At 41.0% G+C, this 18,556-nt stretch overlaps 2 protein-coding genes and 1 long non-coding RNA gene across 3 annotated transcripts; 1 reads left to right on the top strand and 2 right to left on the bottom strand.

The window, feature by feature from the left end:
- Positions 1 to 4,478: 4,478 nt before the first annotated feature.
- Positions 4,479 to 6,358, top strand: LOC131695322 (uncharacterized). The gene is made up of 3 exons (XR_009306640.1): positions 4,479 to 5,578; positions 5,639 to 5,807; positions 5,963 to 6,358. It is a non-coding gene; the product is annotated as an uncharacterized LOC131695322 (long non-coding RNA).
- A 3,421-nt stretch (positions 6,359 to 9,779) lies between these two features.
- On the bottom strand, positions 9,780 to 10,778 carry LOC131695323 (uncharacterized). The gene has a single exon (XM_058983786.1). It carries the CDS (start codon positions 10,776 to 10,778, stop codon positions 9,780 to 9,782), a length of 999 nt encoding a protein of 332 aa, XP_058839769.1.
- Positions 10,779 to 10,853: 75 nt separating this feature from the next.
- Positions 10,854 to 14,937, bottom strand: LOC131695321 (uncharacterized). Its single transcript, XM_058983785.1, has 2 exons — positions 12,798 to 14,937; positions 10,854 to 12,739 (listed from the first exon to the last, which is right to left on the bottom strand). Exons 1-2 carry the CDS (start codon positions 14,935 to 14,937, stop codon positions 10,854 to 10,856), a joined length of 4,026 nt encoding a protein of 1,341 aa, XP_058839768.1.
- Positions 14,938 to 18,556: the final 3,619 nt, after the last annotated feature.

The raw sequence follows: 18,556 nt of genomic DNA, 5'->3' as shown, positions 1-18,556 counted from the left end.
TTCATTTGATTCATTTGATTCATTTGATTCATTTGATTCATTTGATTCATTTGATTCATTTGATTCATTTGATTCATTTGATTCATTTGATTCATTTGATTCATTTGATACAATTGATTCATTTGATTCATTTGATTCATTTGATTCATTTGATTCATTTGATTCATTTGATTCATTTGATTCATTTGATTCATTTGATTCATTTGATTCATTTGATTCATTTGATTCATTTGATTCATTTGATTCATATGATTCATTTGATTCATTTGATTCATTTGATTCATTTGATTTATTTGATTCATTTGATTCATTTGATTCATTTGATTCATTTGATTCATTTGATTCATTTGATTCATTTGATTCATTTGATTCATTTGATTCATTTGATTCATTTGATTCATTTGATTCATTTGATTCATTTGATTCATTTGATTCTGTCGATATGCACAGGTAGAGCAGGTGAATAGAACGACTTACAGGTGCGAATTTAAATCAGCGTAGAGGAACGGTTGCAGGTAAGTATGATATCTTTCACTTTACAGGTACGCGCCGGGTTCGGTGAATCGACGAGCGGCACAGTAACACAGGTAAGTAAATTACTCCCCTTTTTTACACTCACTGACACTATTTTATTTGTCTAAATTTATTCACCTTAAATTATTTATTTATTCACTAACTTACACTATTCAATTTAGCTTTAAAGTATCGATTTAAAATCGCGCACTCGCAAATGAACTGCTCACTTATTGGATTGTTGATCGGTTTGACGTTTTGATTTCAGCTGACGACTAAGAGGCGCGACCACGGACGGCGCCCCCTTTTATATGTTTTAACCGGGAGCTGGTTGCAGAAGATAGCTACCACGGTTTGGGCATCGATAAAACGATCGATGAACGATGGAGCCATTGGTCGTTTGCATGCGCCGCTGAGACATAGGTGGCGCGCTGTTACCATTTGTCGTTTTGCACGAACATACTGCCCCCGTCAGAAAGTTCATTCCTTTCTGACACGCCAATAACGTCGTCGATGATCCCAGGAGATATCTCGATGAGTATGCCGTGTATGTTGTGTTGTTGTTTCGTCACTCGAGCGATGTTGTGTGTTGATGACAGCAGCAACATAAAATTAACCACAAAAAGAAGACCCGGTAGAGGGTTTTAAATAAACTAAATTAGTTGGACAGGTTCTTACCTTGCCCAACTGGTATAAGGGCCTTAATGTTTTTGTTTTCAGGTACTGCTGGCAGGAACAAGTAAGTAAAGACGATGACGATGAAGGAAGCGATGATGTGTACATTGACGATGTGTGAATCGGCAGGTAAGTAATAAAATTTGTAGTGCGATAATGTTTACTCTGTCGATGGGTGGTTTATCTGGTGCAGGTGTTTACACTTGTCTGATGATCTCGATGACAATTACCGTCCGTCGACAGGAACATGAAATCCAAAAGAGAAGACCCGGTAGAGGGTTTCAGGAAAACTAAAATTGTTGGACAGGTTCTTACCTTGCCCAAACAGTATGAGGGCCTTGTATTTATGGATTGCAGATGCTGTAATGCGATGATGATGTTTGCATCGAACAGGTAGGTGATTAATTTTTCTGGTACTTGTCCGATGGTTGGATGATGACCGTCCATCAGCAGCATGAAATAGGAAAACAGAAGACCCGGTAGAGGGTTTTTGGAAAATGAAGGTGTTGGACAGGTGCTTACCTTGTCCCAACAATATGCGGGCCCCAATTATTTTAGCTTTCAGGTGCTGCTGGCTGGAACAGGTGAGTATCGACGATCGTGCTGGAAGTTGATGATTCGCGAAGAATAGACCTTTCTCGTCAAAAAATTTTATATGCTGAACAGCTTCCGTTTTCATCGCTGGATCGATTCTGACTACTGTCACGTTAATTTGGTGTCTCTAACTATTGAAAAAATCAAAAATTCTTCGAACTGCCCATTTTACTCTGTATTCCCCTGTCCTATTTTACCTCGATTCTCCATACTTTTACACCATTTGGATGAACTTCGAGTGGGGAATATGAAATAAAGTTACGGCGGGTAGCCTATAACAAAGTAATGAGAGATGGCGTTTGGTCACGGATTTCTTACAATAATATTTTATTGCGTCTATTACCAACGTTTCGAAGGTCTATGCCTTCATCTTCTGGGCAAAACTACGAAGCATACCATACGACCCAAAAGTTCATCCGTGACAATCCGGAAATATGTATTGTGGCTGCCGACAAGGGTAACAAAACAGTAATAATGAAAAAAGAAGAATACGAAATGAAAATGCAAACCCTTGTTGGCGACAGCGATACGTATGAAGGCATTGACACGGACTGGACAAACAAAGTACAGACCAAAAATAATCAAATGGTAAATGCTCTATACGATCAGAAAATGATAGACCAGAAAACCAGGCATCAATTAATAACACATCACGCGACTTGCCCTAAAATTTACGGTCTTCCAAAAATACATAAACCCAATAGTCCGCTGAGGGTCATCCTGTCGTGCATTAATTGCCCAACATATGATCTCTCAAAGTATTTAGCTGGTATTCTCAGACTATCGATAAATCAGAACAAATACAATGTCCTAAACTCTTACGAGTTTTGCTCATTCATAAACAACACAACGCTGCCCCCGAATCATGTGTTGGTTTCGTTCGATGTCGTTAGTTTGTTTACTTGCATCCCCAAAGACCTGGTCATCCAAGCGGTGCGCAATAACTGGAGTTCGATAGAGAAAAACACAACCATCAAAGATGAAAAAACTTTCATAGACCTCATCGATTTCAATCTCTCCTCCAGTTATTTCGTATTTCGCGGAGCATATTACAGGCAGAAATCGGGAACAGCAATGGGTAATCCATTATCCCCTGCCTTAGCGGATCTAGTAATGGAAACATTACTAGATGACGTGTTGAAGACGATCAATATACCTATCCCCTTTTTAAAGAAATATGTGGATGATTTGATCACCGCTCTCCCAGCTAATGAAATTGATCATGTGAAGAGTGCGCTGAATGCCTATAATCCACATATCCAGTTTACATGTGAGATTGAGAGCAACAACCGTTTGCCTTATTTGGACATGGTTCTGATAAGAACGGACGAGCAGAGGATTCTCACCGACTGGTACAAAAAGCCGGTGGCATCTGGCCGAATTTTAAATTTTCTCTCTCTCCATCCGCTCACGCAAAAGCTTAATACAGCCATGGGGTTCATTGCAAGGGTATTTCGACTATCAACGTACAAAACAGAAAACCAGAAAAAGCTAACGGTACGAGAATACTTGCGCAATAACAATTATCCCAGCACCCTGGTAAATCGACTGATCAATCGATTTGTCAACCAAAATCCCAGCACAGTAAATGATCGCCCTCCCGAGAGCGAACAAAAGGTATATCGATCGCTCCACCACGTAGATGCTCTCACACCCGCCCTTGCCAGGATCGTTCAGAGGAATCACAAAAATGTAAGGTTAGGTTTCAAATGTACAAAAACCAATGCAATTTTGTTTTCCAAGCTGAAAGATCCTACGCCTCTTCTTTCAAAACGCAATATAATCTACCGTATACCCTGCACAGAATGTGACAGTTCCTACATAGGTTTAACTACACAACAACTCAAACAGCGCCTGTCTGGCCACCGATCGCTCATAAAACGGTACAATGAATTTAAATCGTCAAGCAGCGAGCGAGAGACAAGCAATGTAGACGAGTTTAAAAAGACAGCGCTAATGGTTCATTCCATTGATAATGAGCACAGCTTTGATCTATCAAAAACAACAATTTTAGACCATGACAACCGATTACAAGCTTTACAGATTTTGGAAATGTGCCACATTTTTAGTGATGTTTCAACAATTAATTTCAGAACCGACACTAATAATTTGAATGCAGCATACTCTGGGGTGCTACACTCTCTCTCTCTCATTAAGCATAAACTTCGCTCACTCTCTTCTGCCCGTTTCCTATACGTCAAATTATTGCTGTTTCCACTTCCATCTGTTCCATACCTCGATACTGTTTACAACACACACTTTTGCTTTTTGAAACGTTTCATTGCTCAGTCTGCTAGTGATGTGTGCGGGGACCGTCTGTGTAAGTTGCCACAATTAAAACGAATTTGCAATTCAAATCAAATTCAAACTTAATTTTGACATTACAGTGTAGATCAGTGCGTTGTTTTTTCCGTCTAAATGTTCAAACCAACTTGACTAAGATAATATTGTTCGTGTTGTAAGTAATCTGTGTGTTTGCAAATTGAATGTTGTATGTAATTATTGTTCAAATTATTGTTCAAATTGTAGTTTTGCCCAGAAGATGAAGGCATAGACCTTCGAAACGTTGGTAATAGACGCAATAAAATATTATTGTAAGAAATCCGTGACCAAACGCCATCTCTCATTACTGAAAACAAAGTGGTCGTTCATCTTTCTATCGCCTATAACAAAGTTCCAGTAGCCTACCGCTCGCCGGCATCTCTTTTAATCTGGCTATTCGCCGTTTCGTTTACTGGGTATGAACTTCAAGAGTTCATTCCAATTTGTCAAAAACATTGTTTTGACGTAGATGAACCCCAAAACAGTGTTGCAGAATATACCGATTTATCGATATCTAAACCGATTTTTAATTTCAAAACCAATAAAATTATTAAAAATACCGATTTCTTTTTTCTTACCAAAAATAACGATTTTCATATAATAAGATCAATTAATATTACGTTTGGACCTTTTTAGAAAATGTCTTCACCACATCAAATCATCCGGAAATTGATTCAGCAATCTGCCAGGTTACTATCAAAATTTCAAATAAAGCTCAACAACCGATTCTGAAATCGATTGAGCTCGGTAGGTTTGATTACATAACATTAGAATGATCTATAATTTAAAACCAATAATTTGCAGGTAACGTTTGGTTAACATACATCTTCACACCGATAAATACCTATTTTTTATTTAGAACTATACCGATATTAGATTTTTTTCAGTACCAGTAGAAAGTGGAAGTACTCCGGAGCAAACAGAGAGAAAATCGTTCCTATGTTCTCTTTTTTCTTCTTCCGTTAGCAAACTGGAGTAAAAAGCAAGTATTTTTTGCTTCTGTTTGCTCCGGAGCAACTTAAGAATTCTGTGTACTAGAACCAACCTATTATACAAAACCATCTGACAACGCTGCTCTAAAGTGAAAAGTGCTCTTCAAACATCGATAACATCTTTTTTGTTTTTTCCAGTTTTCTCTATATAGGTATACCTATCTGATATGCACGGCTCACAGAAAGGTGTATGCCCAAAAGGTATTTGTGCGGATCTGCGAATTCGGTTTTTGTGGACTAATTCGACCAAGGGCTATGATGTAGCAGCGGTGGAGAGTAAATCCAATCATACGGCTTCATCCCACCCCGGCAGCAGATGAGCGCTGGCGAATGTTCTCAGCCACCTGGAGGAGGAGGTACAGTGCGGAAGAAATGTTACCAGATTTCGCCGATCTGGTACCTGGACTTTTTTGATAATCTCAGAGATTGGGTGTGCAGATGGGCGGTTGGAGTTCTGGGAGGGAACGACTGGTAACTTTAAGGTAAATTGTATGGAGTCATTTGTTTTTTTATTACAACTATTGACGGACGTTTCATTGCAGGGTATATATGAAGACAAAAACACCCACAACAATGGGGTAACGAACATAAAGCTCGCCGGTGACAAAGTGATAGTCGCACGGTTGAGTGGACGAATCGATTCTCTGAGACTGGAAACGTACACGCAAGGTTGTCAGATCGATTGGGGATTTACGTCTGCATATGGGCGAAGTAAGTTCTATGTTTCAAGCATTTTTTAAGCTCACCTAGGGCGCAGAACAGACAGATTTTACTTGTTATTTTAAAATACTGTATATTCTAAGGCATTTAATTTTCAGTCTGCAATAAGTATGTCATCAAGTGCCTTAATTCTTATTCTTTTTTAGCCCACGTACGCACCGGTTCGACAGGAAGCATTAGTTTATTTCAGCAATCCGTCCACAACGTTGCCAGCTCAATATAACGCATCCGAGGAGGAGCTTCGATGTATCCTGGAGTTTCACCAGCAGGGTCACCGGTGACATGTTTGGAACCACCTATTGCAATTCACCCTAAACGGCCATTGCGGTCCTATCACATGTATTTTCATAGACCAGTGGCAGGCCGAGATGGGAGCATCTGGTCGCCAGGATGGTGTGCTATGTGTGTGGGACTTGAACTAGAACAGCTCCTACAAGACAATGGTTACGAGAGTGTTCAGCAGACCGTTGGCAAGGGAGTGGATAATTTTTATAGTGTCGATTGTTGATAACAGGATCATTTAATGGCGCCGCAATTTAATACAGAGAAAGTTACTAAATACATTTTTATAATAAACAAGACTTCTATTTACATTGCTTTCAATCAGATAATTTATGTTAGAACTTGCTTTTCCTCTTTTATTTTCCCATTACCGCCTCCAGCGAACGCGTGGATGCTTTCGGTCGCGGTAGAATCCTTAATTTTTCCTTTTCGCATGCTACCATTCCTTGACCTGTTGTACAGCTTCTTGTGTCCCATCAAATGACTACGTTAAATAAATCTTTTTCCACACAAATCACAGCCATGGGGTCGTTCGCCAACATGCCTGCGATTATGCTGGGTCAAATGTGCTCTTCGAAGAAATTCTTGCTCGCAGAGGTCATATTTGTATGGGCGTTCGTTTGTATGGATTTGCATGTGCCGAGTCACGTGAGAATATTTTATAAACCCGCCACCACAGACTTCACATCTGAATTCTCGATCTTTGCTGTGGATAAGTTAGTGCTGTGTAAGTTCTTTAGATTCAAGAAACATTCTACCACAGATGTCGCAACTAAATATCTGATCCGCAAGATTCATATCGATGTGAACACGCTGGTGACGTTTCAAACTGCTTCTTTCTACGTAACCTTTGCCACAGATATCACACTTATACAGACGCCAGTATCCATGCGCATGTGGCGAGTGAGTTCAGCACTAGTTATGAATTCTTTGCCACAAATATCGCACTTGTGCGATCTCTCACCCGCATGGATAAGTTTGTGTCGCGTGAGACTACTGCTTTCGGTAAACTTCGTACTGCAGATATCGCAAACGCAAGCCTGATCTTTATGGGTAAGCCGGTGCTGATCCAACTGCTCAGAAGTGAAAAATTCTCTGCCTCTCATATCCATATCCGACAATGGTGCCGTGGTTCGCCGGTGTGTATCCGTTTGTGCCGGCTTAGATTTATACCCTTGGTGTATGCTTTACCGCAAATATCACAGGAGTACGGTCGCGTGCCGGCATGTACGCGCTTGTGAACTGCCAGCTGTCTCTTCTTGGGGAATGATTGGTCACACATTCCGCATTCATAGGTTTTGTTGATGGTTATTTGCAGTACGGTGGCATGTGTGAAATTGTCACCTGGACTTGCTGATTGTGTTGTCTGTCTAGAATGAAAATAGGGAAAAATGCATTCGATATTAATATTTTTTTTTTATTAAAAAGTATTCCTATATTTTAAAATCTCCGAAAAACGGGTTATGATCTCAAAAAATCTAACTTATTTTCGAAGCATATGAATTCAATGAAGCGGACATAACGACTTACCGTTCACCTATCTCCACCTCCTCTAGTTGCCAGGATGGTGTGCTATGTGTGTGGGACACATTTAGGTACACTAGTCTTATGGGGCGACAATACTGGAGATGTAGCTCGGGAAGTCAGGCTTGACTGTTCCAATTCACAACTAAGTCCGAAGATTATGCTACCTGCCAGTGGTTCGGTAATTTGTAACTACAGAAATCAAATGTGAATCGTTTGTTTCCCACTTGTGGTGGCGGAAAAGTGGTTCGGTCCGGGGAATCGTAATGGGCCAGCTAACGAAAACAAATGTACAGCAGCAGCCTCTGAACGAAGCCATTGCTAGCACGAGTCTTTAATTTGGAAGGATAGTTGCTGAGGATCATTCTCACAATAGTATAAAAGTTCTAAGTTCTAACCTCAAAAACAGACAACAATAAAATGTATTTCTTTCAAAGTTGATAATATCCATTACATGATCAAATGCGCTGATGGGTTACGCTTTGGATTCAGCTATATTCCATCGTCATTGGAGCTAGATCACAGAATCATGTTAATTTGACAGGCTGCAAGTGTTATTAGTAGCACAAACAGCTAGCAGCCCAGCTTGTATTGTTCTTTCTGCTAGCAACCAACCTGGTTATATTGATGTCAATGCTAAATTCGCTGTTACAGCTGTATGGTCGCTATACTGTCCCATTTGTTATGGGATTTGTTATTAACATGGGATAGTTATGCTTCAGAATATATTGGCTCAAATGGCACGTTCCCCGTACACAATAAATTAAATTATTGCTGAGAAATTTTTGTTGTACATGAATAAAACATACCTATTTTCTCGTTACCTATGGCTAAATAACCATTAGAAAGGTTATGAGTTTATGTTGTCGCATTTTATAATCATTTATACTACTTTCAAGCGATCGATTTTTAAGATACGACTCGCATTTTAACCACCCCGTCACCGCGCCATCAAAATAAAATTAAGTCAAACTCCTAATGAACTAATATTTATTAAAACATTTACTAAATAAAAACATAGATCTGATAGTTCGTTTGCAAAAAACCACCGAAGCACAGTGAGTTGGTGTTAAAGCTCTATCTTGGATCCTAATGCTGCAGGATTTTGCCAACATTTATTTTTATTCAAAAAAAGTATCACGTGAACATTATGTATATGGACTTCTAAATTTGGTAAATGTTACGAATCACACTCGGCCTGGCCTTGGGTACAAGATAATAACTGCTTGATCTCCCACGAGCATGGTCCTGCCGGAGTGTTTGCCTCGCCCGATACCGGGGCTAGGCGAGGCTGCCTCTTGTGAATCGGAACCGCTGAACATTCCGATGAGGGTATGTCCAACGGTATTACCGACGGAGCCGATCGCTACACTACCAGCAGTAGCTGGACCTTCGTACCAGCAGTAGCTTGACGCAGGCTGGACCTTCGGCTAACTCGATTCCGGCGAGGTGGAGCGGCTGCAATTGGTGCGGACCTATGAAGCGATGTATATAATTTCAAGGACATCAATGCAATTACCAGTGAGCATCAAAATGTTTCGTGGCTAACGCTGTAATTCAGCAAAAAAACAAAACAAGTTGAATTGATCGCAACAAATAAAATCGCTTTCTTCAACGAATCGTGGACAAGAAAAATGCCAAATTTAACGGAACATTGCCTAATGACGTCAAATAAAAATGAAAGCCTAGCGAGCGTGTTAATACAAGATAATCGCATTTAAAAGTGAACCAAATCAAGTTTCTCATACTGTGGTCGAATAAAAAAAATTCCAAGTCTATGTAAACAAGCTCTGCGAACTGTCAAAAAAGTGAGGTTAAACATTTTCATCCAATGTTCTACAGCGAGAGGTTCATTTTAGTTTGTTTACATTGCTAATGAATTTTGTACTGCGATTCACCACTTCATTTACCGCGTTGCCAAGAACTTAAGTGAAAATATTCAAAGCAGTGCTGCCCAAACGCACATTTTAAGTCCCACCATTCTTGCTGAGGTGAAAAAAATATTCAACATTCTTGCATATTTCAATTTTTAAAAAATCATTAAAAAATCATGATAGCTCCTAAAAATCTCATTTTTACGGAAATGTTCTTATAAATGTGTAATCTTACGATTAAAAATAAGAAAAACAGGTGTTAGGTCTGACGAGAAAGGTCTATTTACATGTTTACATGTTTACAATGGGTAGGTGTTGAATTTAATTTTTCTGCTGCTGATGAAATTGGCAGCAAACAAATTTTTGATACCGGTCGAGTGTATCGGCCGGTCGGTGTCTGAAGAGTGACGACACGCGTTGTTCCGTCGTCGCCGGGGTGAAGCTCGATGATTCTTCCAATCGGCCAGCTCATCGGTGGAGAATTTTCGTCTTTGATGACTACCAACTGGTTCTTTCGGATGGGCACAGGTGGATTACACCATTTCGAACGGGATTGTAGCGTTGACAGATATTCCAAGTGCCATCGTTTCCACAGCTGTTGGAACATTTTTTGAATTTGCTGCCACTGTCGAAGTCTGTTGAAAGGAATGTCGGTGACATCTATGTCCGGGACAGCCTTCAGCGCAGCTCCAGTGAGAAAATGACCTGGTGTGAGTACTTCCAAGTCGGTAGATTCGTCGGACAGTGGCACAAGCGGGCGAGAGTTGAGGCAGCACTCGATTTGTGCTAACAGTGTTTCCATCGAGTCGTAGGCGAGCGTGTGCGTTCCAAGTACTCGAACGAAATGCTTTTGAGCAGATGCTATTGCGGCCTCCCATAGGCCACCAAAGTGTGATGCTCGTGGGGGGTTAAAATGCCAACGATTTCCATTTTCGGCGCAGTCGCGGGCGATTGTTTGCTGATGATCCTTGCTTCGCACTATTTGACGAAGTTCGTTGGCTGCTCCTACGAAATTGCGGCCGTTGTCGCTGTAGATTTCGTTGCACAGTCCGCGTCGGGAGACGAATCTGCGAAGTGCTTCGATGAATTTCGCTGTGCTTAGGTCACTCACCAGTTCAATATGCACAGCTTTCGTTGCAAAGCATACAAAAACTGCAACGTAGGCTTTGGTGGGTGCAGCTCGTCGATGGGGTGGTTTTAAAAGAATTGGTCCCCAGTAGTCGACGCCGGTCGATGAGAATGGTTGAGCTGCGGTGATTCGCGCTGCGGGTAGTTCAGCCATGAATTGTTCAAGGAGTTTGGGACACGCTCGAAAGCAAATCACACACTTGTGAACTGTTCGTTTGGCCAAACTTAGTCAGTATCGTAAGCGAAGAAGGTTAAGCAGAAGTTGGGGTGCTGCGTGTAAATTCTTCTCGTGATAGTGGCGAACGAGTAGGACGGAGAAGTGATGAGAAGCCGGAAGAAGAATCTGATGTTTGCTGTCGTACTGCTGATTGGCCTTCCCCAATCTACCGCCGATGCGAATCACCTTATCTGCGCCGATAAAGGGATGAAACCAACGGATGCGAGATTTTGCGGATACAGTTTGTGCTTGTTGGAGGGCCTTGTACTCGTTGCTGAAGCTTTGCTGTTGGATGAGTCTGATGATCGTCGCTTCTGCTTCCTTCTGCTCGTCGACTGTGAGATGTGCTGATTCCGCTCGTGCTGTAGAAGTTTTCCGACAGTTCTGAAGAAATCGTCGACAGTAAGCGGCTACTCGGACCATATGTACTGCTGGTACTTTTCGTGCTTCCATGAGGACTTCGGGAGGCTGATTAGCGTTCGGTTGTTGAATTGGCCAGTCGCGTTGGTCGCTCTGCAGCCATTGAGATCCTTGCCACCAAAGATCGTTTTGTAGAAGGGTTTCTGCGGGTATTCCTCTGGAAATGTGGTCTGCTGGGTTTTGCTGGCCTGCTACGTGGTTCCAAGAGCAGTTTTGCGTGGCGGTCTGAATCTTGGAGACTCGATTGGCCACGAACGTTGTCCAGGTCGACGGAGAAGAATTTAGCCAACTCAGCACGATGGTAGAATCGACCCAAAAGAACGTTTCAGTGTGTATTTGGAGCGATGACGTCACCTTCTCGTAGAGTTCAGACAGAAGGGCACCGCAGAGCTCGAGTCGGGGAATGCTTTGTTTTTTCAGGGGTGCGACCTTCAATTTCGCAGTCAGCAGACAAACTTTGACTGCACTAGAGGCATCTGTCGAGCGGACGTAGACACACGAGCCGTATGCGTGTTCCGAAGCGTCGGAGAAGAAATGCAGCTGGACTGATACGGGATTGGCGAGAAGAATGCAACGGTCGATGCGCAAATCGTTCAGCCGATGGAGTTGCGATTGGTACTCTTGCCAGCGTTCTTTGATGGCGGTCGGTAGTTCGTTGTCCCAGCTCCAAATCTTGCCGTCGTCGTCCTTCAAGGTCCAGAGTGTCTGCATGAACATTTTGGCGGTAGTTACGACGGGTCCGACAAGTCCAAGCGGATCAAACAAACGTGCGATATATGACAGTGCGATGCGTTTCGTAAGCGGTGCATCTGTTGTTGGCTGAGGAAGCTGAATTTTGTAGCGGAGCTGGTCGGTGGACGGTTCCCAGTGTAGTCCAAGCGTTTTTATGCACGGATCTCGGTCTAAGTCGACTGACCCTTGTACAGCACGATTTTCTGCTGGGATATCCTGTAGTACTGCTTGTTTGTTGGACGCCCATTTGCGGAGTTCGAATCCACCCTTGAGCAAAAATGCGTCGAGCTGCTTGCGTAAAGCGATTGTTTCTGCTACGTTGCCTCCACCGGAAAACAGATCGTCGACGTAGAAATCCTTGCGTAGAACTTCAGCTGCTTTAGGGTACTCGTCGCGTTCGTCGTCGGCTAGTTGCTGGAGAACTCTCGTTGCAAGGTATGGTGCGCTGGCTGTGCCGTATGTTACGGTCTTTAGTTCAAAGGTTTCCATCGAAGTGTCGGGGGAAACTCGCCAGACAATTCGCTGCAGTGGAGTGTCCTGCTCGTCTACCAGGACTTGGCGGTACATCTGCTTGATGTCGGCGATCAGCATGACTGGGTGTGTTCGGTTTCGCATGATAATTGATCGCAGGTCTTCTTGCACGGTTGGTCCAACTAGAAGCGCGTCGTTCAGCGATGGTCCGTTGGGGGTTTTACACGACGCATCAAAAACTACCCTCAGTTTGGTCGTCGTGCTATCTTCGCGCACTACAGCATGATGCGGAAGATGGTAGCATGGAGTGGGAGGATTCTCGTAGTCCGTTACGCGATGCATGTGCCCTAGCGCGTGGTATTCCTCGACGGACTAGACGACCTTCTAGCTGGTGAAAACGTCGTAGAGCGGTGCGACGGTTGTCGACGAGGCTAGACAACACATCTTGCTTCAGTGGCAGTCGAACTATGTATCGCCCTTCGGTGTTGCGGGTTACCGTGCGACGGAAGTGTTCCTCGCAGGCGGTTTCTTCGACGGAATAGCACGGAGAGGCGTTGTCTTCCTCGATGGACCAAAACCTTTCCATTAGACGGTGCACGTCGTTGACGGTGGCGACATTTGCGACGATTGGAGCAATCGGTTGACCATGAGAAGACCTTCCCGACACTACCCAGCCAAGAACGGAGTTCACGAGTACCGGAAGGTTATCGCCAAGCGGAATTCGACCAGAGACCTTGAACAAGTCGAAGAAAATTTCTGCTCCCAAGATGAGATCGATTGGGTTGGTGCTGCAGAATGACGGATCAGCTAGCTGTATACTCGGCGGAATCTCCCAGGCCGAAGTATCAACAGAAGTCGACGGCAGATCGATGGTAATTTTGGGAAGAACTAGAAATTCCAAGCTAGTCGAATACCTTCCTGTGCGAGAGCGAATTGTGGTTGACAATTTGTGCCTAGCATGCGTCGACGATTGACCGATGCCAGCTATCGGAAGATGGACCTTCTTCCGTTGCGCTTTGAGTCGCTGGGAGAATGATTCGGTAACGAAACAGCATTCGCTACCGGAATCTAGCAACGCACGTGCTGTGTGCTCGCTTCCACTGTCGTCGACAACGATGACTACAGCAGTAGCAAGTAGAATTGCCTTCCGTCCTTGACTAACGGAAGCGAAACTGGCAGGCTCGATGGTGGCTGACACAGATGCAGTGGGTGGATTGCTGGTAGATGCAGCAGGCGTAGACCTTTCATCTGTGTAGTTGGTTGTCTTCTGACCTGAGCTGGTTGGTTGTTGACTGGAACAAAGCTGAGTATGATGCTTGCCCCGACACTTGCGGCAGGTACTCGTTGACGAACAGTCCTTCGCTTGATGACCCTTCCGCAAGCAGTTCCGACAGAGATGATTGCGACGAACTTCCTTCTTCTTATCCTCCGAACTCATCTTGGAAAACGTCGAGCATTGGTAGAGTGGATGATGGTTGTTGCAGACGATGCACTTCCTTGTGTTGAACTGTGCTGCATTGTTACTTGCGACTGGTCGTTGAGAAGACTTTTTCGCTTGGCCGGAAAAAGGGACATCTACCGTACTGCCCTGGATGTTCTGCAGAACGGTGACCCTACGTTGGATGAATGAGGTCAAGTCCTTGAACGAGATGGCATCCTTCGTCGTTGAAAATTCCTCCCAGTCCCTTCTCGTCGTCGGATCGAGGCGAATACTCAGCATCCGAATCAGCAGAATGTCCCAGCATTGGACCATCTCCCCCAACTGCTGAAGAACCTTGACGTTGGCCTCGAATTTCTCCACCAGTGAATGCAACTCAGAAGCAGACTCTTTTTTCAGCGAAGGGAACTCGAACAACGCATCGACATATGACTGCTTTAACCGCGCAGGGTTTTGAAAATGTTCGATCAGCAAATTCCAAGCCACCACGTAATTGTTTGCGCTGAGTGGAATGGTTTGAATTAGCTTCAAAGCGTCACCCGACAATGACGAACGCAAATAGTAAAACTTCTGTATGTTGGAAAGTTCTACCGAAGAATGGACCAGCGAAACGAATAAATCGTGGAAATTTAACCAGCTATCCAAATTCCCACTAAAGACCGGAAGTTTTACGTCAGGCAAGCGCACCTGCGATGACGACGAAGGGCCACGACTAGTTGAAGGAGAACTAGAGACGCTCGGAACTAAATTTTTATTTTTCGCCAGCAACATTCCCTTGGACCGGTAGTAGGCCGACTCGAGCTTGGTCCGTAGCTTTAGTTGCTCGTCCAAGTTAGCTTCGTCGAGGGACTCCAGCTCCATCTGGACTATGTTGAGGTCCTCCCAGAGCTTGATGATGCTCTCTAACCGTACTGGTACTTGGATGGCATCCCTTTCATCGTCGAACTCATCGACGAATCTAGTAATGGCGTTGAATGACGTCATCAAGGTCCGTTGTCTCGGCTTGAGACTCTTGATGCGACGCTCGGTGGACATCGTAATGGCGGAATAGATCTGCAAAGCAAAGACCGCGTAGCACAAACGAGAAGCGTGAAGGTTTTGGAACCCTAATTACCTGTGAAAGGCAATGCGTATGCCTTGTATTTTTTTTTAATTAGCAGCGTCCTGCTTCTCTGTCGGGTATATAAATCCAGTGGCAATTAGCGTAAGCGTTCCACCAGCAGAAATGAGCGAACGGAATCGTCCTATGTTAGTATCGATAGCAGCAATCTATTTCCTCTACCGTGTCGTGTGGGTGAATTGAAACCCGGCCGGAACGGGCGGTCCGCCAGCCAGCAAACTTGGTGGACCAGTGGGTAAAGGGACTGCGTCGCAATCAGCAGCAACAGGCACTCACAGAAGGTAATGAACGGGTTATGAAATCAGAAGACCGCGCAGCTCAAAGGGAAAATTAGCGGGTAATGGAACCCTAATTACCTTGACAAGGCAATGGAAATGCCTTGTAATTATATTTCCTCCAGCAGTTGCAGCAGCGGTCGAAATTGTCTCCAACAATTGTTTAGAAGCAGCGTCTTCTTTCCGAACAAAGGCTGCTATTCTGAAGGACTGGTCGCGATGGCGTTCCCGACAAGCGTCAGGGATGGCGGACGTAGTGGCGTCAGGCGAGCGGCGCGATGGCGGACAAACGGAGTTCGACGCTTATCCGGCTCGAAGGACCAATGTCGATATGCACAGGTAGAGCAGGTGAATAAAACGACTTACAGGTGCGAATTTAAATCAGCGTAGAGGAACGGTTGCAGGTAAGTATGATATCTTTCACTTTACAGGTACGCGCCGGGTTCGGTGAATCGACGAGCGGCACAGTAACACAGGTAAGTAAATTACTCCCCTTTTTTACACTCACTGACACTATTTTATTTGTCTAAATTTATTCACCTTAAATTATTTATTTATTCACTAACTTACACTATTCAATTTAGCTTTAAAGTATCGATTTAAAATCGCGCACTCGCAAATGAACTGCTCACTTATTGGATTGTTGATCGGTTTGACGTTTTGATTTCAGCTGACGACTAAGAGGCGCGACCACGGACGGCGCCCCCTTTTATATGTTTTAACCGGGAGCTGGTTGCAGAAGATAGCTACCACGGTTTGGGCATCGATAAAACGATCGATGAACGATGGAGCCATTGGTCGTTTGCATGCGCCGCTGAGATATAGGTGGCGCGCTGTTACCATTTTTCGTTTTGCACGAACAGATTCATTTGCTTCATTTGATTCATTTGATTCATTTGATTCATTTGATTCATTTGATTCATTTGATTCATTTGATTCATTTGATTCATTTGATTCATTTGATTCATTTGATTCATTTGATTCATTTGATTCATTTGATTCATTTGATTCATTTGATTCATTTGATTCATTTGATTCATTTGATTCATTTGATTCATTTGATTCATTTGATTCATTTGATTCATTTGATTCATTTGATTCGTTTGATTCATTTGATTCATTTGATTCATTTGATTCATTTGATTCATTTGATTCATTTGATTCATTTGATTCATTTGATTCATTTGATTCATTTGATTCATTTGATTCATTTGATTCATTTGATTCATTTGATTCATTTGATTCATTTGATTCATTTGATTCATTTGATTCATTTGATTCATTTGATTCATTTGATTCATTTGATTCATTTGATTCATTTGATTCATTTGATTCATTTGATTCATTTGATTCATTTGATTCATTTGATTCATTTGATTCATTTGATTCATTTGATTCATTTGATTCATTTGATTCATTTGATTCATTTGATTCATTTGATTCATTTGATTCATTTGATTCATTTGATTCATTTGATTCATTTGATTCATTTGATTCATTTGATTCATTTGATTCATTTGATTCATTTGATTCATTTGATTCATTTGATTCATTTGATTCATTTGATTCATTTGATTCATTTGATTCATTTGATTCATTTGATTCATTTGATTCATTTGATTCATTTGATTCATTAGATTCATTTGATTCATTAGATTCATTAGATTCATTTGATTCATTAGATTCATTTGATTCATTAGATTCATTTGATTCATTTGATTCATTTGATTCATTTGATTCATTTGATTCATTTGATTCATTTGATTCATTTGATTCATTTGATTCATTTGATTCATTTGATTCATTTGATTCATTTGATTCATTTGATTCATTTGATTCATTTGATCCATTTGATTCATTTGATTCATTTGATTCATTTGATTCATTTGATTCATTTGATTCATTTGATTCATTTGATTCATTTGATTCATTTGATTCATTTGATTCATTTGATTCATTTGATTCATTTGATTCATTTGATTCATTTGATTCATTTGATTCATTTGATTCATTTGATTCATTTGATTCATTTGATTCATTTGATTCATTTGATTCATTTGATTCATTTGATTCATTTGATTCATTTGATTCATTTGATTCATTTGATTCATTTGATTCATTTGATTCAATTGATTCATTTGATTCATTTGATTCATTTGATTCATTTGATTCATTTGATTCATTTGATTCATTTGATTCATTTGATTCATTTGATTCATTTGATTCATTTGATTCATTTGATTCATTTGACTCATTTGACTCATTTGATTCATTTGATACATTTGATTCATTTGATTCATTTGATTCATTTGATTCATTTGATTCATTTGATTCATTTGATTCATTTGATTCGTGTGATTCATTTTATTCATTTGATTCATTTGATTCATTTGATTCATTTGATTCATTCGATTCATTTGATTCATTTGATTAATTTGATTGATTTGATTCGTTTGATTCATTTGATTCATTTGATTCATTTGATTCATTTGATTCATTTGATTCATTTGATTCATTTGATTCATTTGATTCATTTGATTCATTTGATTCATTTGATTCAATTGATTCAATTGATTCATTTGATTCATTTGATTCATTTGATTCATTTGATTCATTTGATTCATTTGATTCATTTGATTCATTTGATTCATTTGATTCATTTGATCCATTTGATTCATTTGATTCATTTGATTCATTTGATTCATTTGATTCATTTGATTCATTTGATTCATTTGATTCATTTGATTCATTTGATTCATTTGATTCATTTGATTCATTTGATTCATTTGATTCATTTGATTCATTTGATTCATTTGATTCATTTGATTCATTTGATTCATTTGATTCATTTGATTCATTTGATTCATTTGATTCATTTGATTCATTTGATTCATTTGATTCATTTGATTCATTTGATTCATTTGATTCATTTGATTCATTTGATTCATTTGATTCATTTGATTCATTTGATTCATTTGATTCATTTGATTCATTTGATTCATTTGATTCATTTGATTCATTTGATTCATTTGATTCATTTGATTCATTTGATTCATTTGATTCATTTGATTCATTTGATTCATTTGATTCATTTGATTCATTTGATTCATTTGATTCATTTGATTCATTTGATTCATTTGATTCATTTGATTCATTTGATTCATTTGATTCATTTGATTCATTTGATTCATTTGATTCATTTGATTCATTTGATTCATTTGATTCATTCGATTCATTTGATTCATTTGATTCATTTGAT

Source organism: Topomyia yanbarensis, unplaced genomic scaffold (genome assembly GCF_030247195.1).
Source record: "Topomyia yanbarensis strain Yona2022 unplaced genomic scaffold, ASM3024719v1 HiC_scaffold_36, whole genome shotgun sequence".
In the NCBI taxonomy this organism is placed as follows: domain Eukaryota; kingdom Metazoa; phylum Arthropoda; class Insecta; order Diptera; family Culicidae; genus Topomyia; species Topomyia yanbarensis.
Note: the sequence above shows the minus strand (reverse complement) of the source record. Positions and strands in the feature narration are given on the sequence as shown.

Coding starts and splice junctions, on each gene's coding strand:
- LOC131695323 (XM_058983786.1), bottom strand. CDS start 10,778: ATGGCTGAACTACCCGCAGCGCGAATCACCGCAGCTCAACCATTCTCA.
- LOC131695321 (XM_058983785.1), bottom strand. CDS start 14,937: ATGTCCACCGAGCGTCGCATCAAGAGTCTCAAGCCGAGACAACGGACC. Junction 12,740..12,797: donor CGCTAGGGCACATGCATCGC/GTAACGGACTAC, acceptor ATCATGCTGTAG/TGCGCGAAGATAGCACGACG.